Genomic DNA, 26032 nt, shown 5'->3' with positions numbered 1-26032 from the left:
AACAAATATTGTGATTCTAATGAATGCCTTTAAAGTGTGGGGATGGGGAGAAAGTGGGAAATAGTGACACACACACACACACACACACAAAGTGCTGGAGTAATTCAGCAGGTCAGGGAGCATCTCTGGAGAAACGGATTAGGTGATGTTTTGGGTCGGGATCCTTCTTCAGACTGAAAGTAGAGGGGAGGAAACTGGAGGCAAGAAAAGGCCAGAACAAAGCAGAGCCGGCAACAGGTGACCAAGGAAGGATGGAGCCCATAAGGGCCCATTGTTAGCTGGGGAAGTGGTGATAACGAAGGGATACAAGGATGTGAACAGTGGAACTAGTAGGAAGACTAGGGTGGGGGAAGGAAGAGATGAATTTAGGGGTTACTGGAAATAAGAGAAATCAACGTTCATACCGCTAGCTGTAAGCTGCCCAAGTGAAATATGAGGTGCTGGTCACCCAATTGACAGTGGAGGAGGTGGGACAGAGGGTTGACAGGAGAAAGCAAACTATGCATGATCCAAATCAAATAAATAAATTCTTCCTACAACCCTCGGGTGGTGCAGCGGTAGAATTGCTGCCTTACAGCGCCAGAGAGCCAGCCGGGTTTGATCTTGACCACGGGTGCTGTCTGTAGAGTGAGTGAGTGAGCCGCAGGGCTTGTTTCCGCACTGTATCTCTAAAGTAAACCCCCCCCCTCCTTTGGTGAGCTCATTTTTAGCTGTACCTTTCAACACTGAAATGAGGCAATTGGACTGGGCTGAAAAATATCAGCCTCCCATTTTACTGCAGCATTAGTGCTACTTAGTGACAAAGTTCCTGCTGCTGGTTCCAGTCTGGCAAAGGGACACTTGGGAAAACAAAATAACTTTGCCAACCGTTCTTGTGTTTGAGATTGTTTTGTATCCAGGGAAATATTTATACAAAATGCTTCCACAAGATCTCCGTGGAATTTACTGACATCTTCACTGCTGAAACAGCAGCTGAGAATAGTTTAATTGAAGCATTTCCCGGACGTCATTTGTCATTATTGATTTGGAGTTTAAACATTTGGAGTTACAGATTTTACACTTTCAGGTTATTCTGTTGTGGGCAGCAGGACATTTAAAAAGGAGCAAAATGGAATTAAATTATATTTGAAATGAGAACAAAATCCTTCAGCAACTGTTGGTTGGAGGATAAGCCAAACTTACCAAAGCCAATTAACCTACAAACCTGTACATATTTGGAATTCATAAGAAGCAGGAGCAGAATTAGGCCATTCAGCCCATTAAGTCTCCTACACCATTCAATCATGGCTGATCAACCTTTCCCTCCTAACCCCATTCCCCTGCCTTCTCTCCATAACCCCCGACACCCCCAGAATTTGGGAGGAAACCAGAGCAACCGGGGAAAACCCATGAGGTCACAGTAAGAACATACAAACTCTACACAGACAGCACCCTTATTCAGGATGAACCCGGGTTTCTGGGGCTGCAACTGTGCCACCCTGGTTGATAGATTCCCCAATTTAAAAAAAGCTTCCGGAGGTAACTGACTGCAAATCTAACTTTAAAATTTATCAATTTCCCTACTGGGATAAATAAAGATCTATCGTATCGTATCACAAAAGAAAAATCACCTAAAGAATCATTGAATGGTGTCAAGTTAGGAAAAGGGAACGTACAACGAGATCTGGGTGTCCTAGTGCATCAGTCACTGAAAGGAAGCATGCAGGTACAGCAGGCAGTGAAGAAAGCCAATGGCATGTTGGCCTTCATAACAAGAGGAGTTGAATATAGGAGCAAAGAGGTCCTTCTGCAGTTGTACAGGGCCCTAGTGAGACCGCACTTGGAGTACTGTGTGCAGTTTTGGTCTCCAAATTTGAGGAAGGATATTCTTGCTATTGAGGGCGTGCAGCGTAGGTTTACTAGGTTAATTCCCGGAATGGCGGGACTGTCATATGTTGAAAGACTGGAGCGACTAGGCTTGTATACCCTGAAATTTAGAAGGATGAGAGGAGATCTTATCGAAACGTATAAAATTATTAAGGGGTTGGACACATTAGAGGCAGGAAACATGTTCCCAATGTTGGGGAGTCCAGAACAAGGGGGCACAGTTTAAGAATAAGAGGTAGGCCATTTAGAACTGAGATGAGGAAAAACTTTTTCAGTCAGAGTGTTGTGAATCTGTGGAATTCTCTGCCTTAGAAGGCAGTGGAGGCCAATTCTCTGAATGCATTCAAGAGAGAGCTAGATAGAGCTCTTAAGGATAGCGGAGTCAGGGAGTATGGGGAGAAGGCAGGAACGGGGTACTGATTGTGAATGATCAGCCATGATCACATTGAATGGCGGTGCTGGCTCGAAGGGCCGAATGGCCTCCTCCTGCACCTATTGTCTATTGAAGATGTTGTTCTCATCTTGGTTTCAATCAGATGGTGAGTTTGCCTTTCCTCTTCCTTCCTTTCTTACTTTACAAATCTTCTAAAGGAATTCTAAAGGCAGTTTAGTCACCTTCAGTTGAGAAACTGTAGATTTTAGAGAAACAGCGTTTAAACAGGTCTTTTGGCCCACCAAGTCCGCCCCAACCAATGATCACACATACACCAGTTCCATCCTACACAATTTACAGAAGGCAATTAACCTACAAACCCGTGTCTTTGGAGGGTGGAAGGAAAGCAGAGCACCCATTGTCAGGATCGAACCCGGGTCTCCGGTGTCGTAAGGCAGCAACTCTCCCACTGCGCCACTCTTTTATGTTCTATGCTTGCAAACAGGCATTTAGCTTTATTGCCACAGTTACAACAGCTCCAAAGAGCTCCCCAACTTTGCCTTACAGTAGAGTCTGCTACCTCACATCAGGTTGAAAATAGTCCCCAGTGGAACGATACTACTGAAAGTGTTTATAGTACACACCTGTGGCTGTGCTTGGAAAGTGTGTTGGAAAGACCGAGTGCCTCCATCTTCAAAACCATTCGGGGACCAGGGCTTATTTTCATTCCTGGAATAAAGCAGCATCAATCTTGAATGATGGATGGCTAGGAATGTTTCTACAAGTAAAAACCAACAAATGTTTAAACAGAAGAATTCACACTGATGGCAGGAACCACAATATATGAAAACTGCGCCAGAATTCATAATGAAACAAACCAGGCAGCACGGTAGTTGCGCCAGAGACTCTGGTTGGATCCTTACTACGGGTGCCGTCTGTACGGAGTTTGTACATTCACCCCGTGACCTCATGGGTTTTCACAGAGAAGTTTGCTTTCCTCCCAGACTCCAACGACGGGCAGGTTTGTAGGTTAATTGGCTTGGTATACATGTAAAAGTTGGCCCTAGTATATGTGGGATAGTGTTACTGTGCGGGAATCACTTGGTCGGTGTGGATTCGGTGGGCCGAAGTGCCAGTTTCTCTAAACTAAACCTCAAACATGTAATGGTTTCTTTCTATAAAGCTAAAATCCAAGCAATTTTGCTCTGCTCTTCGAAGGGCTAAAAAATCAACAGCAAAGATCACAAGCACACACACACACACAGTTTCCCAATGCATTTAAGTGATCAATTACCTACCTACAAATTTGCCAATTTTGACATTACACAAGTTGAAGTATTTTACCGAATCATATGATATTTAATTGAGCTAATCTACAAATTGCACCAAATTCAACACCAGTGAAAATGAAATGGTTCCAAATTTTGCACAAATGATCCTTTGCAACTTCAGGAATTGTAAAAGGATCTCTTGTGCAAAACCTGACATAATTTAAGTTTCTCCCGAGTTGAATTTGATGTAATTTGTATATTGGTTCAATTAAATATCAAATATTACAGTAATACAATACTGTTTCAACTAAACTTTCCCATCTGAATGCGTTCCCATTTCTCCCTATCCCCTTCCACCTATATTCCTTCCTCTGGCTTCACACTTTGTACCTCTTCTATCCTTGTATCACTCTTCCCATTTCGCTCCCCAATCATCTGCCAGTTAAAGCTCCCCTCACCCTGTCCCACCCCCATCTCTACCAGCTCGCTGTTTCCCACCCCCCCCCTACAATCCATCTGCATGAGGGTATTGACCTGAAACATCACCTGTCCATGTTCTCCACAGATGCTGCCTGACCTGCTGAGTTTCTCCAGCACACTGTGCCTGTTCTTTGTAAACAAGCATTTGCAGATTCTTGTGCCTCCCTCTTGCTCTACCAATTGTACTTGTACAATAAGTGTACTTGTCTGAAGAAGGGTCTCAACCCAAAACATCACCCATTCCTTTTCTCCAGACCTGCTGAGTTACTCCAGCTTTTTGTGTCTATCTTTGGTGTGAACCAGCATCTGCAGTTACTTCCTATGTACTTCTATTAGAATTTAGATCCATTGTATTTATATATAGTGTATCTATTTGCATAGCATGCAAAACAAAGCTTTTCACTGTACCTCAATACATGTAACAATATTAGAACTAAACCAGAGAACCAAAATGTTGACCACTTCACTCATTTACAGATTCTGTGGCGTTTTTCCATGTTTGTTTTAATTTTAGGCCAAATTTTTAAATTGTAGATTGGCTCTATTGAATACCAAAAAATGTAGATATTGAGAAACAGGATGGGATCACAGTCATAGAGTGATACAGTGTGGAAACAGGCCCTTCAGCCCAACTTGCCCACACCAGCGAACATGTCCAGGTTACACTAGTCCTACCTGCCTGCACTTGGTCCACATCCCTCCAAACCTGTCCTATCCATGTACCTGTCTAACTGTTTCTTAACCGTTGGGATAGTCCCTGCCTCAACTACTCCTCTGGCAGCTCGTTCCATACACCCACCACCCTGTGTGCGAAAAAGATGCCCCTCAGATTCTTATTAAATCTTTTCCCTTTCACCTTAAACCTATATCCTCTGGACCTCGATTTACCTACTCCGGGCAAGAGACTCTGTGCATCTACATGACCTATTCCTCTCATGGTTTTTTCACCTCAATAAGATCTCCCCTCATCCTCCTACGCTCCAAGGAATAGAGACCCAAAGGCTGGCAGCACATTAGGACTTTTGAAAGAAAGGATATGATTGCAACACAAGTTTTTGTTCTGCTTATCTGAAGGACATTGTTCAATTTTATAAACATCCAAATACCTTGTGCTTTCCATTTACTGAGAGGAAAAAACAAACCTAGCAGTTCTGAAGTGTTCTGCACATTTTTAATTATAAAGATCACAAAACACCTTCGAGATTAAACCACAAGACAAAAATGGGAATTGGTTTCAATTCACTGCTTTCAAAGGACGATATGCTGATACACTTGAAATGGATTAAATATTTTTAAGGGACGGTCTTGCTCGAAATATTTCAGTTTCATGCAAAAACTTGAGTTTTAAGCTGCCTTCATTTAAAAAATATATTTATAGAATGAAGGCAGCAAGTTATGTAAAAGGTGGGGTGTAGGAATGTCACAGTGGGGAAACAGGCCCTTCAACCCAACTTGCCCACACTAATCCACATGCCCCATCCACACTAGTCCCACCTGCCTGCATTTGGGCAATATCCCTCCAAACCTATCCTATACATGTACCTGTCCAAAAGTTTCTTAAATGTTGCGATAGTCCCTGCCTCAACAAACTCCTTGGGCAGCTCGTTCCATAAACGCACCACTTTGTAAAAAAAAGTTAGTTTGCTATTACATTTTTAAGCCCCTCACCATATCAACCCATGCTCTCTGGTTCTAGATTCCCCTAATCTGGTCAAAAGACTGAGCTTTTACCCAACCTATTCCTCTCATGATTTTGTACACCTCTACAAGACCTTGCGATCAACGGTCGATGAGCGTGAGGGGGGAGGGGAAGACAATGGGGACCCGTGGGGTGACCGCCGTGAAGAACAATGGAGGATTCGGCGTGGGGGGACGGACGTGAGGGACAGTGGGAGAACAAAGGGGGACCTAGTGTACAGGAGTGGGGGGGGGGGGGGGGGGGGGGGGGGGGAAACTCTAGTTTAGAATCCTCTGCCCAGGGGATAAGTCTGTGTTTGTTTGCTCGTTTGTTCATTTGTTCCGGTGAAGGCGCTGTGCACAAAGCAGCCAGCCAACAGTCGCTAGCCAACACAAGGATCCGTAGAGGCTGGTTTACCAAAGAAGACAACACAAACTGCTGGAGCAACTCAGCGTGTCGGGCAGCATCTTTCCATTCCACTCGCTTCCCTCTCCCCAGACTCAGTCTGAAGAAACGTCACCTATTCCTTTTCTCCAGAGATGCTGCCTGACCCGCTGAGTTACTCCAGCATTTTGTGACTGTCTAGCATCTCTATAGGACATGGATCTGGGTCGGACCAGTCTGAAGAGGGATCCTGACCTGAAACGTCGCTTGTCCATGTCCTCCCTCCAGGGATACCACCTGAACCACTGAGTTACTCCAGCGATGTGCGTTTTTATTGATAGTAGATGCGGTAATTTCTAGCATTCGACAGGTAAAAAGTGATCAACATATAACCGCACAAGGGTCTAAAATTTGAACACAAGGTTCTGCTTCAGTTATTATTCTTTTCATTTGGACACCAACATGGAAAATCATTAGAAATTCATGCTCTGGATATTGTAATCTTCCTGTCAGATAAAGCACAATAGCAATATGTAACCATGTTTACCATCTCCCTAAAATTTCCATTCATTTAAAATTAATAATTTAATACACCAAGCTCCAAAAATACACCAAGCAAGCCCAGCTTCATTCAATTAAAAAAATGAAGGGGGGTGGGGGGGGGGGGGGAGAAAGGTGAGGAGGGAGTGGGAGGAGTAGAGGGTGCTACACCAATGCAGGAGAGGTTTGGACCCAACGGGTCCACTTGGTCTAGTTTATTTTTAAAATTCAGACTGGAAGGGTACAAGATGGTGCCCAAAATGTGGCGACTCTTGTGTACTGCCTCAGTGTGGTCTACTATTTAACAGTCTTGCATGACACCTATCCATGTTCTCCAGAGATGCTGCCTGACCCAAGATGGAGTTCAGTGTTTAGCTCATTGTGTTTGGAAGTAAACCCTTACCACACTCCAGGGGGATGTATTGCTTTGCATGGGATAGTCAATGTCCATTAATACAGGATTAATGATAGTAGCAGAGGTTAGGAATTATTGTAATGAAAGTGTATACCGCACAACATCCTTCATGACCATGATATACAGCAGGGTGCATAACACAGCATCGATTGTGTGGTTACCAAGTGCCACTAAATTGGTCGGTCACCAACATCAAAGCCTTGTGATGACAGGACTTGATTTATGCATTGCACATTTCAAGATGTACGAGTGAAATAAACCAGTGACAATCTAAAAAAAATCACCACATAGTCTCCTTGATGGGTTTAACATGAAGGGTGGCATGGTGGCTCAGCGGTAGAGTTGCTGCCTTACAGCGTAACAGAGACCCTGGTTCGATCCCGACCATGGGTGCTTGTCTGTACGTTCTCACTGTGACCATGTAGGTTTTCTCCCAGACCTTTGGTTTCCTCCCACACTCCAAAGACCTACAGGTTTGTAGGTTGATTGGCTTGGTATAAATGTAAATTGGCCCTAGTGCGTAGCATAGTGTTAGCGTGCGGGGATCGCTGGTTGGCGCGGACTCGGTGGGCCGTAGGGACTTTTTCTGCATTGCATCTCTAAGAAAACTAAAAAGTACCGTAATCTCTCCATGCTACCCATGCTAAGATGACAGTGATACTTGAAATTAATAACAATTCTCCAGGGATAAAGATCTAACATTTTTTCAAAATCACATGCGTCATCATTATAAAATGAAATGGAATAACTTTCTGTATTTACCTTAAGTGTTTTCACTTAAACCCATAGTACACTCAGTCATAGAGGCTTACAGCATGGAAACAGGCCCTTCGGCCCACACCAGCCAACATGTCCCTGCTACACTAGTCCCACCTGCCTTCGTTTGGTAAATAACCCTCCAAACCTGTCCTATCCATGTACCTAATGGCTTCTTAAACATTGGTATAGTCCCTGCCTCGACTACCTCTTCTGGCAGCTTGTTTCATACACCCACCACCCTTTGTGTGAAAAAGTTACCCCTCAGATTCCTATTAAATCCTTTCCCCTTCACCTTAAACCTGTGTCTTCTGGTCCTCGATTTACATACTCTGGGCAAGAGACTGTGCGTCTACCCGATCTATTCCACTCATGATTTTATGCACCTCTGTAAGATCTCCCCTCATCCTCCTGCGCTCCAAGAAATAGAGTCCCAGCCTATTCAACCTCTCCCTAAAGCTCAGACCATCTAGTCCTGGCAACATCCTCGTAAATCTTCTGTGACCCTTACACTCCAGGCAAACGTTTCCACCATGCAGTATCTTTGCAGAGAAGGAATGGGTGATGTTTCTGGCCAAAATTCTTCTTTAGAATCAGAGGGGAAGCAGCACAAGTTCACAAAATATAGTAAAATTAGGCCATTCGGCCCATCAAGTCTACTCCACCATTCATCATGGCTGATCTGTCTCCTCATCCCATTTTCCTGCCTCCTCATCCCATTTTCCTGCCTTCCCCATAACCCTTGACACCCATTCTAATCAATAATTTGTTTATCTCTGCCTTAAAAATATCCACTGGCTTGGCCTCCACAGCTCTCTGTGGCAATGAGTTCCACAAATTAACTACCCTCTGACTAAAGAAGTTCTTTCTCACCTCCTTTCTAAAAGAGCACCCTTTAATTGGTCCTCTGGTCCTAGACTCTCCCACCAGTGGAAACAACCTCTCCACATCCAAGAGAGGGTGTTGCAGAACTTCTTCAAAGTAGACGCACCTTGTGGAGGTTTTACAGTGGAGCAGACAATGTGTAGGAAGGAACTGCAGATGCTGGTTTACACCAAAGATAGACACAATACGCTGGAGTAACTCAGTGGCAGCATCTCCAGAGAGAAGCAATGGGTGACGTTTCGGTCCGAGACCCTTCTTCAAATCCTGATGGATTACTGTTTACTTGATGAAACAGATCTAATTACTAATGACAAGTTCTTTGTGCTTTCTACATGGAGGGTGTGTGGGGCAGGTGGGTGTAATAGGCAAGGGGTCAGTATCATTGCAGGTTAAGTGACAGGTTAAACATAGGTTAAGAGCAATCACCTGTTCCTGCCCTCAAAAAATGCAAAGACCTTCAACTAGTTGAGTTTAGTCTATTGTCACAAAGGTACAGCAAAAAGCTTTGTTGCTAACCAGTCAGCAGAAAGACTATACATGATTGCAATCGAACAGTCCAGTGTAGATACATGATAAAGGGAATAACATTTAGTGCAAGATGAAGTCCAATAAAGTCTGATTAAAGATAGTCTGAGGGTCTCCAGCTACTAGTCTTTCTGATTTCCAGACTTCCTAACTCCATGGGACAATACCAACTATCTTCATTTTCTGCACGCATTGTCACATTGCACTGCACAATGCAAATTTTTTCAATTAGGGTGGCACGGTGATGCAGCGGTAGAGCTGTTGCCTGACAGCGCCAAAGGCACGGGTTCTATCCTGACTACGGATGCTGTCTGCGTGGAGCTTGCAAGTTCTCCAATGAACTGCGTGGGTTTTCTCTGATCTTTGGTTTCCTCCCACCCTCCAAAGACATACAGGTTTGTAGGTTAATTGGCTTGGTATAATTGTAAATTGTTCCCAGTGTATAGGAGAGCATTCATTTTTTTAGTTTAGTGATACAGTGTGGAAACAGGCCTTTCGGCCCAGTGGGTCCGCGCCGACCAGCGATCCCCGCACATTAACACTATTCTATACACACTCGGGACAATTTTTACATTTACCAAGCCAATTAACCTACATACCTGTGGGTATGGGAGGAAACCGAAGATCTGAGAAAACCCAGGCAGGTCACGGGGAGAACGTACAAACTCCGAACAGACAGCAACCTTAGTCGGGATCGAGCCCAGGTCTCCGGCGCTGCATTCGCTGTAAGGCAGCAACTCTACCGCTGCGCCAAATGTGCAGGGATTGCTGGTAGCCGTGGACCAGGTGGACTGAAGATCCTGTTTCCATGCTGAATCACTAAACTAAATTAAGGCTCATGACTTGCTACGGTTTTTCCAGGCACCTGCAATCCACATTACCCTGTCCAAGAAGCCATTCTTGGTGCAAGGTTCACCTGTGATTATTAATAAGCTAAAAGCTAATCCAAGTTTCTCGAATGAACCTTGAAAGCTAATATTTCATTGTTTGCAGTGGAGCACCTAAAACCAACACTCCTAATTCCTCCCTTTGAATTGGCGCATGTGCAAGCACGAATTCACAACACTTTCAAAAAGCTAGGAATTTATGATGTGATTAATTGCTTTCACAAGAAATGTTTAATCTCTATTTACCCAAAAGGTTTGGGTTTTTCTTGTGAAACGAGGTTGTGGAGAAATTTAGTGATGGGATGGGAATAGTCAAAGCGCAGGTTGAGTTACACCAAATTGCAGAGAACTGCGGATGTAGCCCAGTCCATCACACACACCAGGCTCCCCACCATCAACTCCATCTACACTTCACTCTGCCTTAGGCCAGCATAATCAAAGACTTGTTCCACCCTAGTCATTCCCTCTTCTCCCTGCTCCCATTGGGAAGATGATACAGAAGCGTGAAAGTGTGCACCACCGGAATCAGAAACAACTTCTGCTCTGGTATCATGCTTCCGAACGGTCCTACCATAAGCTGGGCTACTGCCCAATTTTCCTCTAGCCCATTGCAGACATTAGGCTATCTCTGGAACTTATACACTACAATGCCAAGAACTACATTCTCCACTCTGCATCTTTCCATTCACAATACCTATTGTACTTGAGTTTGGTTGCATTTATGTATAGTATATCTGAACTGTTTGGACAGCGTACAAAACAAAGCTTTTCACTGCACCTCGATACACGCAACAATAATAAACCTAAACAATCTCCTTCAACATCACAAGGAAATCAGAAACTAAATCTCCATACAAAACACAACAGCTCAGAATATTGCAATTTTTTTTCTCCGTGAAAGAAAAATAATAGGCCAATCATATCATCATATCATATCATATATATACAGCGCAGAAACAGGCCTTTTCAGCCCACCAAGTCCGCGCCGCCCAGTGATCCCCGCACATTAACACTATCCTACACCCACTAGGGACAATTTTTACATTTACCCAATCAATTAACCTAAGGATTCCTGCTCAACAAATAGTCCAGACCACACCAAATTGGCGACTGCTAGAGTTCCTGCCAGGAGCTCCGGTTTCTTCCCACATCCCAAAGACGTGCAGGTTGGTAGGTTAATTGGCCTCTGTAAATTGCCCCTAGTGTGTAGGGAGTGGATGGGAAAGTGAACTAATGTGAATGGCCAATCGATGGTCGGCACTGACTCAGTGAGCCGAAGAGGATGTTTCAATGTTCCAACTCTAAACTAAATTAAACAAAACGAGTGGCATGGTGGTGCAGCAGTAGAATTGCTGCCTTACAGTGCCAGGGACCTGGGTTCAATCCATGGGTGCTGTCTGTACAGAGTTTGCACGTTCTCCCCGTGATTGGCCTGGGTTTTTGCCGAGATCTTCGGTTTCCTCCCACACTCCAAAGATGTACAGGTTTGTGGGTTAATTGGCTTGGTACGAATGTAAAAATCGTCCCTAGTGTGTGTAGGATAGTGTAAGTGTGCGGGGATCACTGGTCGGTGCGGACTCGGTGGGCCAGAGGGCCTGTTTCTGCGCTGTATCTTGAAAATAATAAACAAAAACTGGAAGAACTTAGGTCAAGCAGCATCTGTGGAGGCAAGGCTATGGCTGATAATTCTGGTCAGCACCTTGCATCATCACTTTTAACCACAGATGCTGCTTGATGCACTGAATTCCTCCAGCAGTATTTTGTTAAGTAATACATTTTTTTCCCCCTTCCCTGCCCAAGCCACCCCATGTCAAGACTCAATTAATTTCAACTTTAAACCATCCAAGCTGCTGGCTTAATGGAAATCTCAAAGCTTTCATTACGTTTTCAACTAAAAAACATATCCGAAAATCCAGGTGCCTAAAATAACACACAAATTTAGGACCAATGCAATATGCCATAATCGAAAAGCAGTTCTTCTCTATTGATTTTGCATTTAAATTCCAAATACAGAGATAGATTGGAACACAGCAAATTATTTGTAGAATTTCATGGATAAAGTCCCAGTAGAAACAAGGAACTGCAGATGCTGGTTTACAAAATATAAAAACCACAAAGTGCTGGAGTAGTTCAGCAGGTCAGGCAGCATCTCTGAAAAACATGGATAGGTGACCCTTCTTCTGACAGATAGTGGTGAGGGGATAGTGGGCGAAAGCTAGAAGAGAGGGACAGGACAAAGCCTAGCCAGAGACAGGTAGGCAAAATGTGCAGGAAGGAACTGCAGATGCTGGTTTATGCTGAAGGGAGACACAAAATGCTGGAGTAACTCAGTGGGCCAGGCAGCATCTCTGGAGAAAAGGAACTGGTGACATTTTGGGTCCAAACCCTTCTTCAGATGATAGATAGCTAGTTATAGGCTAGGAGTGTTGAGAGGCAGATGGTTGGATAAAGGACATAGATGAAAAGGTAAAAAGGTGTGAGATTAGGATAGAGGAGTTATGAATTGTGAAGCCAGAGAAAGGAATACAAGTAGAAGGGAGAAGGGAAGGGGAGAAATGTGTGCTACTCGGGTCAGCGGAAAGACATACATGACGACAATTGAGCCATTCAATGGGTACAGATACATAAGGGAATAATGTTTAGTGCAAGGTAAAGCCCGATCAAAGATAGTCCGAGGATCACCAATGAGGTATATAGTAGTTCAGGACTGCTCTCTGGTTGTGGTAGGATGGTTCAGTTGTCTGATACATTTGGGAAGAAACTGTCCCAGAATCTGGAGGTGTGCATTTTCACACTTCTATACTTCTGCCTGATGGGAGAGGGGAGAAGAGGGAGTGGCCAGGGTGTGACTTGTCCTTGATTATGCTGCTGGCCTTGCCGAGGTATAAATGGAGCAACCGGGACTCCTTGGCGGATCGATTGTACACCGAAATGGTGGCCAAGTCAACACTTGGTCTCAGTGATATAAAGAAAGCTATTTCGGAAGCTCTGGATGCAGTAGATGAGATTAGAGGAGGTGCACGTGAACGTCTGCCTCATCTAGAAGGATCGCTGGGCTACCTGGATAGAGGTGAGGGAGGAACAGAGGTGATAAAGTCCCAGGTAAAAAAGTGAACAAACCTACAGAGAAGCAAAGAAGTCATGATAGCATCTATTTCCATGTAGAGGTAGACTAATAGATTTAAGAAGTATTTCTGACAGCCTTTAAGTTCAAACATTTAAACCTAAACATTATACATTTAAAATATGTTTGCATTGCAGATGCTAAACCACTTTGAAAAAGTCCAGTCACAACATGCATTGTAAATCACTTAAACGTTTGAAATTCAGAGAATTAAATCCAACTGCTCCAGCAACTTGCAGCAAGGTAAATGCAGTTAGGCGGAAAAAATTAGGTTTAAAGAGGCACATCTGCCATGAATCATTTGCAACTGGTTTTCTTTAAGTAGCAGCTCTTACAACACAATGAAATGTCTGCAATTTTGGACAATACCCACAGGTGATCATTAATGGGTTTGTTACGGTGCAGATTTCACAGGGCACATGGCTCCCTTTGTATAGAGCAAATCAAAAGCTTTCAGACACGGGATTACTCCAACAGTGAAGCATCTTGCCAAAATATCTAGGTCAATTTTTCACCCTTCACATTCAATGCTGTGTTTGGGAATTACCGTAAACTGTTCCCTCTTGGCATTTCTCTTCTGAATTTAAAACACATCTCCGTTCACCCACAATCAACTGTATTTACACAGAAATGCTGGTTGACATTATAAATCAGGAAGCCAACATACGATTAATAATTCAACATACACACCAATATCAATACGTGTTTTAAAGAATAAGAGTGAACCGAGGTGTCCAAACCAGACACCGTAACAAGATGCGATGAAGGATGTCTTGTATTATTGGTAATTCCAAAACACATGGTGCAGTGGTAGTATAAGAAAATAACTGCAGATGCTGGTACAAATCGATTTATTCACAAAATGCTGAAGTAACTCAGCAGGTCAGGCAGCATTCTGAACTGGTGCAGTGGTAGAGTTGCTGCCTTGCAGTGCTAGAGACTCGGGTTCAATCCCGATTACAGGTGCTGTGTGCAAGGAGTTTGTATGCTCTCCCCGTGACCGCGTTGGTTTTCTCCGGATGCACCGGTTTCCTCCCATCCAAAGATGTACAGATTTTCGGTTAATTGTCTTGGTATAAATGCAAAATTGTTCCTAGTGTGTAGTATAGTGTTAGTGTGCGAGGATCGCTGGTCAGTGCAGACTCCGTGGACCAAAGGGCCTGTGTCCGTGCTGTATCTCTAAACTAAACAACTTTATCTGACGTTGATCTCCCTCTTAACTCCTCAGGAAAACAGCCAGGAACATAATATTACTTCACTTTTAAGTGTTTTATTCTGGTTAGAGGACATTGACACTTGACTTGGCCAGGCTGACCCTTGCAACACTGACCCAATGCTACCCTCAGGACAACAGGCCTGTGTAGGAATGAACTGCAGAGGCTGGTTTACACCGAAAATAGACAAAGTGCTGGAGTAACTCAGCGGGACAGGCAGATCTCTGAAGAGAAGGAATGGGTGTCCGAAGAAGGGTCTTGACCCAAAACATCATCCACTCCTTCTCTCCAGAGGACAATAGGACTTTATGGCTGGCACTCATTTTAACATTTCTTTTTTTACAAATTCAGACTGGAAGAGTACAAGATGGCACTTAAAATGTGACAACTCTTGTGTACTGCCTCAGTGTGGCCTCCAACTGAAATCTTGTACTTGGTATGATTGTGCCAAGTGTATGGTAGGATTACCACTGAACTGTATGCAAAAAAGAATCTCACTGTACTGAGATACACATGACAATAAAGAACCATTAAACCATTGCTTCCTCTGGGAACCTTCTACGGGGTGAGAGAGAAGGAACAGCCACCTGCTTTAGTTTAGTTTAGAGATACAGCATAGAAACAAACCTTTCAGTCTGCACCAACTATCAATCATCCATTCACACTAGTTCTACGTTATCCCACTTTTGCACCCACTCCCTGCACACTTGGAACAATTTACAGAGGGCAAATTAACCTACAAATCCACATGTCTTTGGGATGCAGTCACAGGAGGGAACGTGTAAACTCTGCACGCAGAGGTCAGGATCTAGCCCGGGACTCTGGTGCTGTGAGGCAGCAGCTCTACCCGCTGCACCACTCTTCCTTAGAAAAAGGAAAATCGTCACAATTGACTCGTAAGCAGCATGACCCAAACACGCGCAGGAAGAACACGACAAGATATCATCAGCTTTCTTCCTGCAAACACTGATAAAAATAAAAAAGGTCTTTCCCAAGTATGTTTGTCATCAGAGATAACTCTGATCTTTGAGAACTGACTGGAAAAATAAAATCACTCGAGCTATGGAAGTGGCAAGCAAGAACAGGCAGGATTAGTAAGACCAGATGGTCCAAGCAAGGGATCTGAAACTTGGCAAAACACATTGTTCGGAAACTAATTGAACAGAGCTTTTTGTTTAAGCTTGAAAAGGCTCCTTACCAACCGGCAGGGTGGGGGGAAAAAGAACACACATTTTGCCTAAATGCTGGCTCTTGCATGGTTTAGAATCACATGTGGTTTAGAAGGTTACATTAGATGAGAGGGTAGTTCTAGTTATTTAGTTATAGAGACAGTGAGGAAACAGACCCTTCGGCCTACTGGGTCTGCACCGACCGCACATTAACACTAACCTACACACACGAGGGACAATTTACATTTATATTAAGCCAAGTGGGAGGAAACCGGAGATCTCGGAGAAAACACACGCAGGTCACAGGGAGAACAGAACGTACAAACTCCATACAGACAGCACCCGTGGTCACGATTTAACCTGGGTCTCTGGCACTGTAAGGCAAGCACTGCGCTATCCAGAGTGATGCTCCAACAGTGCGCTTCAAGCCAAGGTCAGTACTATTCACAAAATTGGAGATAAATAATCAGGATCTCAAACCTCATTGGAGACCCTGGAACTATCTTTAATCACACTTTACCTTGCACTAAATATTATATCCTTCATCCTGTATCTGTACACTGGACCGCCTGACTGCAACCATGTATAGTCTTTTCGCTGACTGGATTGCACGCAACAAAAAGCTTTTTATTATACCTTGGTAGACGAGAGAGTAATAAACTAGACAAAAAATAGAATCTGTTAAGTCTTTTGAATAAGCAGCATTCATGGTGCCAATATTAAAGTATGATGCATCCATTAGTATTTGTGGAGATTACATAGCAACTGTGAATGGTTTCTTAGCAATAAATCTGCATGGCATTCCTTGAATAGAAGCCATTTGGAGTTTTTTGCAGGGCAGCAGTTCACCAAGTTAGATACAGGTCATGCATATTAACAAAGTTTTACAGAGGATTAGACTAAGTTTCTGGCTGTCCTCACACAAGAGCTCGTTCACAAACGGACAACCATGCTTCAGTTTTATCTGCACCTGCTCTCTTTGTGAAGACCATGAAAGGGCTGGTACAGGGCATGTCCAGGGTTGGTGTATGGATGACGTGAATAGTGAACATTTTCAATCAACAAAGCTGTTGCAATAAGGTAGGTCATTTTTTTTGTTTTAGTAATAGAGCGCAGAACAGGCCCTTTGGCCCACCGAGCCCGCACCGACCAGCGATCCCCGCACATTAACACAATCCCACACTAGGGACAATATTTACATATATACCAAGCCGATTAACCTACAAATCTGTACATCTTTGGAGTGTTGGAGGAAACCAAAGTTCTCAGAGAAAACCCTCGCAGCCACAGGGGGAACGTACAAACTCCGTACAGAAAAGAACCAGTAGCCAGGATCAAATAGGGTCCCTGGCACTGTAAGGAGCAACTCTACACTGCAACATCATTACAAAACATAACTAAAGACACAAGCACACACACACACACACACCTCGTGCCAACCAAGATGCCCCATCCAAGCAAGTCCCATTTGCCACATTTAGCTCCAGTCCCTCCATACCATTTTCATCCATGTACCTATCCAAGTGTCTTTTGAGTGTCTGAAGGGTCTCGACCCAAAACATCACCCATTCCTTCTGTCCAGAGATGCTGCCGGTCCCACTGAGTGACTCCAGCATTTTGTGTCTACCTTCGATTTAAACCAGCATCTGCAGTTCCTTCCTACACATCTGCAGTTCCTTCCTACACATCTGCAGTTCCTTCCTACACATCTGCAGTTCCTTCCTACACAAGTGTCTTTTAAAGCTGTTATATTACCTGCCTCAGCTGTCACCTCCAGCAGCTCATACCATATACCTACCACCAATAATGAAAAATATTTTCTGAATGAGGACTCAAAATATATATTATCAAAAAAAGTGCCAAGATAGTGAATGCTTGTCTTGTCAAAAATAAAGCAAGCTCTAAGTAAAGTACCTTGGCGGCACGGTGGTGGAGCTGCTGCCTTACAGTGCCAGAGACCCGGGTTCGATCCTGACTACGGATGCTTGTACTATGTACAGAGTTTGTACGTTCTCCCATGACCTGCGTGGGTTTTCTCAGAGATCTTCGGTTTCCTCCAACGCTCCAAAGACGTACAGGTTTGTAAGTTAATTGGTTTGGTATAAATGTAAATTGTCCAGGATGGTGCTCGTGTGCGGGGATCGCTGGTCGGTGCAGACTCGGTAGGCCGAAGGGCCCGCGCTCACGCTGCATCTCTAAAATAGACAGAAGAATCTAATGTAGCATCAAGAACTAAATGGTTTTTGCCTGTGGATATCCTAAATTGCCACAATGTGGAAGTATTAAACATGCAAGATCCAGCTTTGTGTAACTTCAACAGCTGGTGTCTACAATTGTTGCTTCAGGGCTTCACTCAACATAAACATCAACTTATCCACACTGGGCCTGGATCCTAAACCACTTTTCAGTGTCATCAGCCATTACGTTAATCTCCACAACACATTTGTTTTGTTTCAAGAACAACCCCTGGTGCCCGGTTTCCTTAGATATTCCAAAATGTTTTCTTCCTGCATCATTTGAACTCATCTAAGCAGAACTACCCATCTCCTTTCATCCACCAAACTACTCACTCCCCTCAGAGTCAGTTCTCTGGAATTTTCACACTAAACCATTCATGTTTGCTGCTACTTAGTTTAGAGATACAGCACAGAAACGGGCCGTATCTAGAGTATAACTAGAGTATCGGCAGTGAACTGTGTGAACAGGTGGGTGATTGATGATCCATGTGAACTCGGTGGGCCAAAGGGTCTGTTTCCATGCTGTTTCGTTCAGAGATACAGCATGTTAGCAGGCTGGTCGGCCCACCGAGTCCACACCGACCATCGATCACCTGTTTTCACACTACTTCTATGTTATCCCGCTTTCTCATCTAGGGGGCAATTTGCAGATCAATTAATCTACAAACCCACATGTGTTACAGATGTGGGGGGGAAACTGGAGCATCTGGAGGAAACCCACGTGGTCACAGGGAGAATACGCAAACTCCACACAGACAGCACCAGATTTCAGGATTGAAACCAGGTCTGGTAAAGGTTTAAAAAAGGTTGTTTTAAGTTGGAGAGAGAGAAGGTGGGGGAGATCGTCACACCAGACAGCAAAATACTTGGGTTTATGAAAACAACTATTTACATGGCAGTGGAGGATACACCCAGTTATTATTAGCAAATAAATACAATCAGCATCAGAGGTGCAGCAGTGCAGTTGCTGCCTTACAGCGCTAAAGACCTGGGTTCAATCCTGACTATGGGTGCTGTCTGTAGGGAGTTCACACGTTCTCCCTGTGACTAAGGGGTTTTCTCCTTCTGCTCCAGTTTCCTCCCAAACTCCAAAAAGTCTTGCAGGCTTGTAGGTTAATCTGCTTCTGTTAGTTGTGCCTCGTGTGCAGGATAGAACTACAGGTGATCAATGGTCGACCCAGACTCAGTGGGCCGAAGGGCCCGTTTCCACATTGTATCACTGAAATGAAAAGGTTTAACATATGGTAAGCAAAGCTTTCTCCAGCACACCCTACCCATTACATCCCCCGCCCATTCAAACACTAGAGATATTCAGTCAGTGAAAAGACAAGTAATTGTTAGCCGAAGGGTAAATTGCTCATTATTTACTGTTGCAAGTTCACAATTACTACAGCCATAGGCATTCCAAGTCTCAAAACGGCATTTGTAGACATCTAAAAAGCTGTAAAAAGCAAAAGTGCTGAAAACAATAACTGTCTGGGTTGCAGCTTTTAATGAGTTATTCTGTAAAATACTGATTACATAGTTTAAAATTGCTTACGAGGCATAATTTGATACCCAATTCAGCCTAGATTTACAGTCGCGCAATAATCCTTTTACCCAAAAGGGATTCCCTGTGCTGCAAGTGAGTGGTTACCATGGCAGCCTGTAGTTAGTGGCTTAATTTCATTGCATTTCTGAATTTAAGGGTGGAATTCAGGCCAAGCACGAGATGACATTGCAGTTTTGACAAAATAAAGCCAAACGAAAGGGAGTCATACTGCATGGAAACAGGCCCTTCGGCCCAACTTGCCCATGTTGGTCAGGATGCCCCATGTACACTAACCTGCCGCATTTGGCCCATATCCCTCTAAACCGTTCTTATCCATGTATCTGTCCAAATGTATGTTAATTGTTATTAGAGTACCTGCCTCAATTATCTCCTCTAACAGCTTGTTCCATATACCCATCACCCTCTGTGAAAAGTTTGCCCGTCGGGTTGCTATTAAATCTTTCCCTCCCTCACCTTAAACCTATGAAAAGATTCCGTGCATTCACTTCATTTATTCTCATCGTGATCGTAGTCACGAGATAAGATCACCCTCAGCCTCCTGCGCTCCAAGGAATAAAGTCCAAGCCTGCCAGACATCTCCCTATAGCTCAGGCCCCTCGGGTTCTTGCAATGTCCTCAAATGTCTCTGCACCTTTTCCAGCTTGACGACTTCCAAATATGCCAGTCATTATCTTTGGTTCCTTTGCAGAAAACACTGGAGTGGGCATGAAGATCCTGATCAAAAGCAATCATAAAGAAAGCCCATCAACACCTCTACTTCTCGAGAAGATTTGGTTTGTCAATGAATACTCTTTCGAATTTCTACAGGTGTACAGTGGAGAACATATTGACAGGTTGCATCATGGCCTGGTTTGGCAACTCGAATGCCCAGGAGCAACGAAGATTGCAAAAATTGGTGAACACTGCCTAGTTCATCATGGGTACTGACCTCCCCACCATTGAAGGGATCTACGCGAGTTGCTGCCTCAAAAAGGCAGCCAGCATCATCAGAGACCCACACCACCCTGGCCACGCTGTAGGCACTGGTCTGGCGGCCATCTTACGCGAGGACCGGCCCCAACTGCACATGCGCTGGTTTTTAAAAACTTTAAAATGTGAATAACTTAAAAAATATAACACCAATTTCAATAAAACTACCATTTTTACCATTAAAGCGATGGTGAATAAGGTGGGCCTAAAAATGTCGCGCTCTCTTGTACAGTTTTGGCTGAAGTTCAGTCACAAACAAACAAACAAGAGTTTTAGTATAGAGATTATATAGCGAAACTTTTGTTGTTTATTATGGTGTTTACCGAGCCCTGTTTAGATATCTGTTGTGCTGCTGCAAGTAAGGATTTAATTGTTCTGTTTCAGGATATATGATAATAAAACACTCTCGATTCTCGACTCTTATTAGCGGAACAAAGATTTGAGGCAGATTGCAAGTGTTATTTTTTTCAAAAAGATATTCTGCTTCAGCAAAGAACAAATAATATAAAATTGAAATACAAGCTTGCAAGCTTGTATGTAGAACTGTTTTTCCAATGTCAGACATTAACAAAGTCACCTTAACCTAGTCAGCTGTCGGAAGGTTTTGTGGATGAGACTTTACTTCAGTCCAATGCTCACAATGCAGTATATACCCTGGAAATCATACGACAATTGGCTTGTGTTTGTGACAAGGGCAAGTGAGGCAATAACAGGCAGATCATCCTAACCCAGTAAAATGTAGTCCAAGGCTTCCAGAGCAGACGACAGACACAAAATGCTGGAGTAACTCAGCGGCTCAGGAAGCATCTCTGGAGAGAAAGGATGGGTGACGTTTCTGGTCGTGACCCTTCTTCAGTCTGAGTGTCAGGGGCTGTCGCAGAGTGGGAGAGCAGGGGGAATCAGAGGGGGAGCAGCGAGAGAGGATGTTGCAGAACTCTCATCGGAGAGAGGAGGAGAACTTCTTCAAAGTAGGCACACCTTGAGGAGATATCGCAGTGGAGCAGACAAAGTGTATAAAGGAACTGCAGATGCTGGTTTACATCAAAAATAGATACAAAATGCTGGAGTAACTCAGCGGCTCAGGAAGTATCTCTGGAGAGAAGAAATGGGCGATGTTTTGGGTCAAGACCTTTCTTCAGACTGAGAGTCAGGTAGCATTCCATAGCAGACAAGTACAAATGTGGGCAGCATAGTGGCACAGCGGTAGAGTTGCTGCCTTACAGTGCTTAAAACACCTGAAACCCAGGTTTGATCTTGGCTACAAGTGCTGTTTGTTTGTACGTCCCCCCCGTGACATGCGTGTGGGTTTTCTCCGAGATCTTCGGTTTCCTCCCGCACTCAGACTTACAGGTTTGTAGGCTAATTGGCTTGGTATAAATGTAAATTGTCCCTCGTGTGTGTGTGAGGGATAGTGTTAATCGGCATAGACTCGGTGGGCCAAAGGGCCTGTTTCCGCACTGTATCACTAAACTAAAATTAAAAGTGGAAGTAGTTAGGCTTTGCTTTGCGATTGAAAGATACAGGGTCCAATGACATAAATTTAAAAAATGTGCTCACAAAATGTGCTCCTGAAATTCTATGAACCAAATATGCAAACCACAGAATGCTTCACTTTAAATTTTATTACTTCACGTTAATCAAATGCACATTAGCCAGAACAACGTACAATAGTTGATTCTGCAACGATTAAAAGAATCTCACTGTTGCTTTGCCCTTTCAAAAGTCCAAAGAATTCTAATTAAAATGTAACATTCTTTATTCACTTTGATGTTTAAAAAGTTGCATAAAGCATTGAGTTCCCGTTTTGTCGGGAGAGCAAGTAATTTGGAATGCAAAGGAAATCAATTAGAATCAAACCAAGGCCCCAATGTGTTGGTTCAAAAGCCTTGTTTACACCCTGCTCACAAGTCAGAGTCAGAGTCAAACAGCTGGGAAACAGGCCATTCGGCCCAACTCATCCATGCCAACCACAGACAGGCCTGCGGTGGGGGGCCGGAGGTCAGTCAAGGACGCGCCGCCGAGAACAAAGAGGGACCCAGCGTGGGGGGGCTGCCGACAGAACAAAGAGGGACCATTGGGGACCACATTGAACACTTTGTAACCTTGTGAGCGCCTTACACATGGTGATTCTTTGCATACTTTTGTATGGAATATAAAACAAAGAATGTCACTGTGACACGTCACATGTGATAATAAAGTATCATTCAAGATGCCCATCTAAGCTAGTCCCATATCCCTCTAAACATTTGCTACTTGCATACCTGTTCAAGAATCCTTCAAATGCTGTTATGGTACCAGCCGCAACTACCTCCTCTGGCAGCTCATTCCATACACCCACCACCCTCCGTGTGAAACAGTTGCTCCCAAGTTTACCATCGTGCATTTTTTCTCTCACCTTAGGCAACTTATGTTCTCTGGTAGGTAGGAACTACAGATGCTGGTTTAAATCAAAGATAGACACAAAATGCTGGAGTAACTTAGCGGGACAGGCAGCATCTTTGGAGAGAAGGAATGGGTAACATTTCAGGTCGAGACCTTCTTCAGACTGCATCATTTTGCAACTCTTCAATCCCTTTGTCTCACACCTTCCATCTTTCCATCTTCAGCCTTTGTCCAACCACCTGCCTTTCAAAACCCCTCTCACCTGTAACTACCTATTACCTGCCAGGCTTTGTCCTGCCCCTCCTCTTTTCCAGCATTCTATTCCCCCCCCTCCCACCTTTACAAATCAGTCTGAAGAAGGGTCTTGGCCCAAAACATCATCTTACGAGAACATCCGTGGTCTCCACAAATGCTTCCTGGCCCACCGAGTTACTCCAGCACTCGGTGTCTTTCTGTATATGTATCTGGAACACAAACCTATGGACATGCTAGGTTTATCAACTCTCCTGAATACTTGATAGGAGTAAGAGATGATGAGCAGAACTACTTGCTGTTACAACTCAGACTGGATAACGGCAGAGATGTATTATTATAAACACTTGAGAAGCTTCCATTTATGACAGTTTTCATATCTCTGCCTTGCCTCAAAGCAGCTGGTAACACATCGGGTTTTTTTTTGCAATCACAGTTAAGTGGAGATAAGACAGTGAAATTAGACACAAAATGCTGGAGTAACCAGCAGGTCAGGCAGCATCTCTGGAGAGAGGAATAGGTATCTCTTTGTGTCGGAACCCTTCTTTAGGCAAAGCGGGGGGGGGGGGGGGAAAGAGAAGAATCTGGCGATTGGAAAAGGTAATATATGCTGCCTGACTCGCTAAGTTACCCCAGCATTTTGTGTCTATCTTTGGTACAAACCAGCATTTGCAGTTCTGTTTTATTACAAGAACATATATGCTTGATAACAAACAGACTCATGGAGTGGCCTCAAAGATCAAGCAACAGTTCACATCAATCTTTAAAAAGTCAAAGTTGGCTCACTAGGATATTGAATTCAGTAATATAGTGTTACTACCTCTCGAATCCTTGTGCGTTAAGAACCCATATGAATGCCCAAGCTTAAATAAATGGGGCGAAGGTGCAGAAAGTTATTAAAATTAATTTCCAAAGCATTGGTATTTGGCCAATACATCAGCTTTACATTGCTGTACGACAACATTCTTATTTCATAAATCAAAGGATATTAAAGCACAGGAGGTCATGGGCTCATTACATTCATACCAGCTCGACAGAGTAATTCACTGGTTCCACCCCAAGACCTTTCCTTGTAGCTTTGCAATTATTTTCACCACCATATATTTATCCAATTCCCTTGAAGGCTTCAATGCAAGCTGCCGCCACCCCATCTCCAGCTGTGTGCTCCACATTCCAAAACGTCACCCATTCCTTCTCTCCCGAGCTGCTGCCTGACCTGCTGAGTTACTCCAGCATTTTGTGAATAAATACCTTTGTGTTAGTATATGGTGGTCAGCACAGACTCGGTGGGCCGAAGGGCCCATTTCCACACTGCATCTCTAAAGTCTAAAGCAATGTCTAACTCAACAGGTCAGCTAGCATCCCTGGAGAACATGAATAGGTGATGTTTCAGGTCTGGAAGTCACCCATCCATGTTTTCCAGGGATGCTGCCTGACCGCTGAGTTACTCCAGCATTTGTGCCTTTCCTTGACAAACCAGCATCTGCAGTTCCTCATTTCCGTATCTAGAGTCGTTTTAGACTGAAGTCACTGACCTGTTAATAGAAAGTGTAAGCTGCTCTGAACACGCCTTGATCTTGTTTTGGGCATCCAGATGGTTCATATTTTCCGTGCTGTCTTCATTGATAGCTACAATGATATCTCCGGGGCACAGGTTTGCTGAGGAGGCTTTACTTCCAGGAGTAACCTTCAACAAAATTAAAAAATATTACAAATTAAATCCACAAAGCAAGCATTAATCTACATATTAGTTTGAGTAGAGGCTGATTATTTGAGTAGGGCTGAATAAGACATGGGCAAAACGTTTTTGAATTGTTACAATACATTTTGAAAAGATGCTCTGAAGTTAAAATCATGTCATCACATGTATGTGGTGTGCTTTACCTTGGTAACTACAGCTTTTCCTCACAAAACAAATCTTTGGTGCACTGCTATTTAGGTTTTGGTGAAGGGGAGATTTAATAGGAATCTGAGGGGTAACTTTTCACACAAAGAGCAGTGATTGTGTGGAACGTGTTGCCAGAGGAGATGGTTGAGGCAGGTACTATCGCAATGTTTAAGAAGCAGTTAGACAGGTACATGGATGGGCCAAATGTAGACGGGTGGGACTAGTGTAGCTGGGACTGTTGGCCAGTGTGGGCAGGTTGGGCCTGTTTCCATGCTGTATCACTCTATTTAGGTTGATTATTGTCATGAGTTCTGAGGCACAATGATAAGCTTCCTTTTGCATGCTATCCAAACAATAATACCACACACAGATACAATCGCCTAAACTAAAGTACAATAGACAGAGCAAAGGGTCAGACAGAGTGCAAAATACAATTCTCAACAATGTAGCACATCAGTTCCATTGACATGCACTAATAGCAGCTGGAAACTAGTTTGAGAGAGTGCAAATTTTAGAACTTTATTTATTCAATAAGTCTTTGTTCCCCACCGTGGAACCAGAGGCCACAAGATAATTAATTTAATTGCACAGTGCAAATCTCGTGTACTCTAAAGTAGGTTAAATAGCTGTATTCCTTTGCACACAGAATATTTTGAATGTAAACACGATTCAAAGTTCAACGTCGAAACTCGCCTCTCTGCCTCCCTCATCACTTCAATTCCCAAGTGCTTTGCTGCTATTTCCATGACATTATTGAAACCTTTCCCAACTGTCACTGCAGGGGATCCACCCAAGGATTTGGGAAGTTTTACTCAAATCATGAGAACAATCTTGCACAACCAAAAATCAAACTAAAACAGAAAACATTGGAGATACTCAAGAAGTCTTTTAGTTTTTAGTTTTAGAGATACAGCTCGGAAACAGGCCCTTCGGCCCACCGAGTTCGCACCGACCAGCAATCCCTGCATTTTAGCACTATCCTACACACATTAGGGACAATTTACATTTATAGAAAGCCAATTAACCTACAAACCTGTACGTCTTGAGTGTGGGAGGAAACTGAAGATCTCGGAAAAAACTGACACGCATCATGGGGAGAACGTACAAACTCCGTACAGACAGCACCCGTAGTCGGGATCGAACCCAAGTCTCTGGTGCTGAAAGCATTGCAAGACAGCAACTCTA

General features: G+C 43.7%; 1 protein-coding gene across 1 annotated transcript in view; it reads right to left on the bottom strand.

The window, feature by feature from the left end:
- The window catches only part of pdlim4 (PDZ and LIM domain 4), a 61404-nt gene that overhangs the window by 16924 nt on the left and 18448 nt on the right, over positions 1-26032 (bottom strand). Inside the window, exons 2-3 of the mRNA XM_078411343.1 lie at positions 24495-24646; positions 2884-2968 (exon numbers count right to left, since the gene is read on the bottom strand). Coding sequence (XP_078267469.1) covers positions 2884-2968; positions 24495-24646 — 237 coding nt within the window. The remainder of the gene's footprint in view (positions 1-2883; positions 2969-24494; positions 24647-26032) is intronic.

Source organism: Rhinoraja longicauda, chromosome 14 (assembly GCF_053455715.1).
Source record: "Rhinoraja longicauda isolate Sanriku21f chromosome 14, sRhiLon1.1, whole genome shotgun sequence".
NCBI classification, from domain to species: Eukaryota; Metazoa; Chordata; class Chondrichthyes; order Rajiformes; family Arhynchobatidae; genus Rhinoraja; species Rhinoraja longicauda.
Note: the sequence above shows the minus strand (reverse complement) of the source record. Positions and strands in the feature narration are given on the sequence as shown.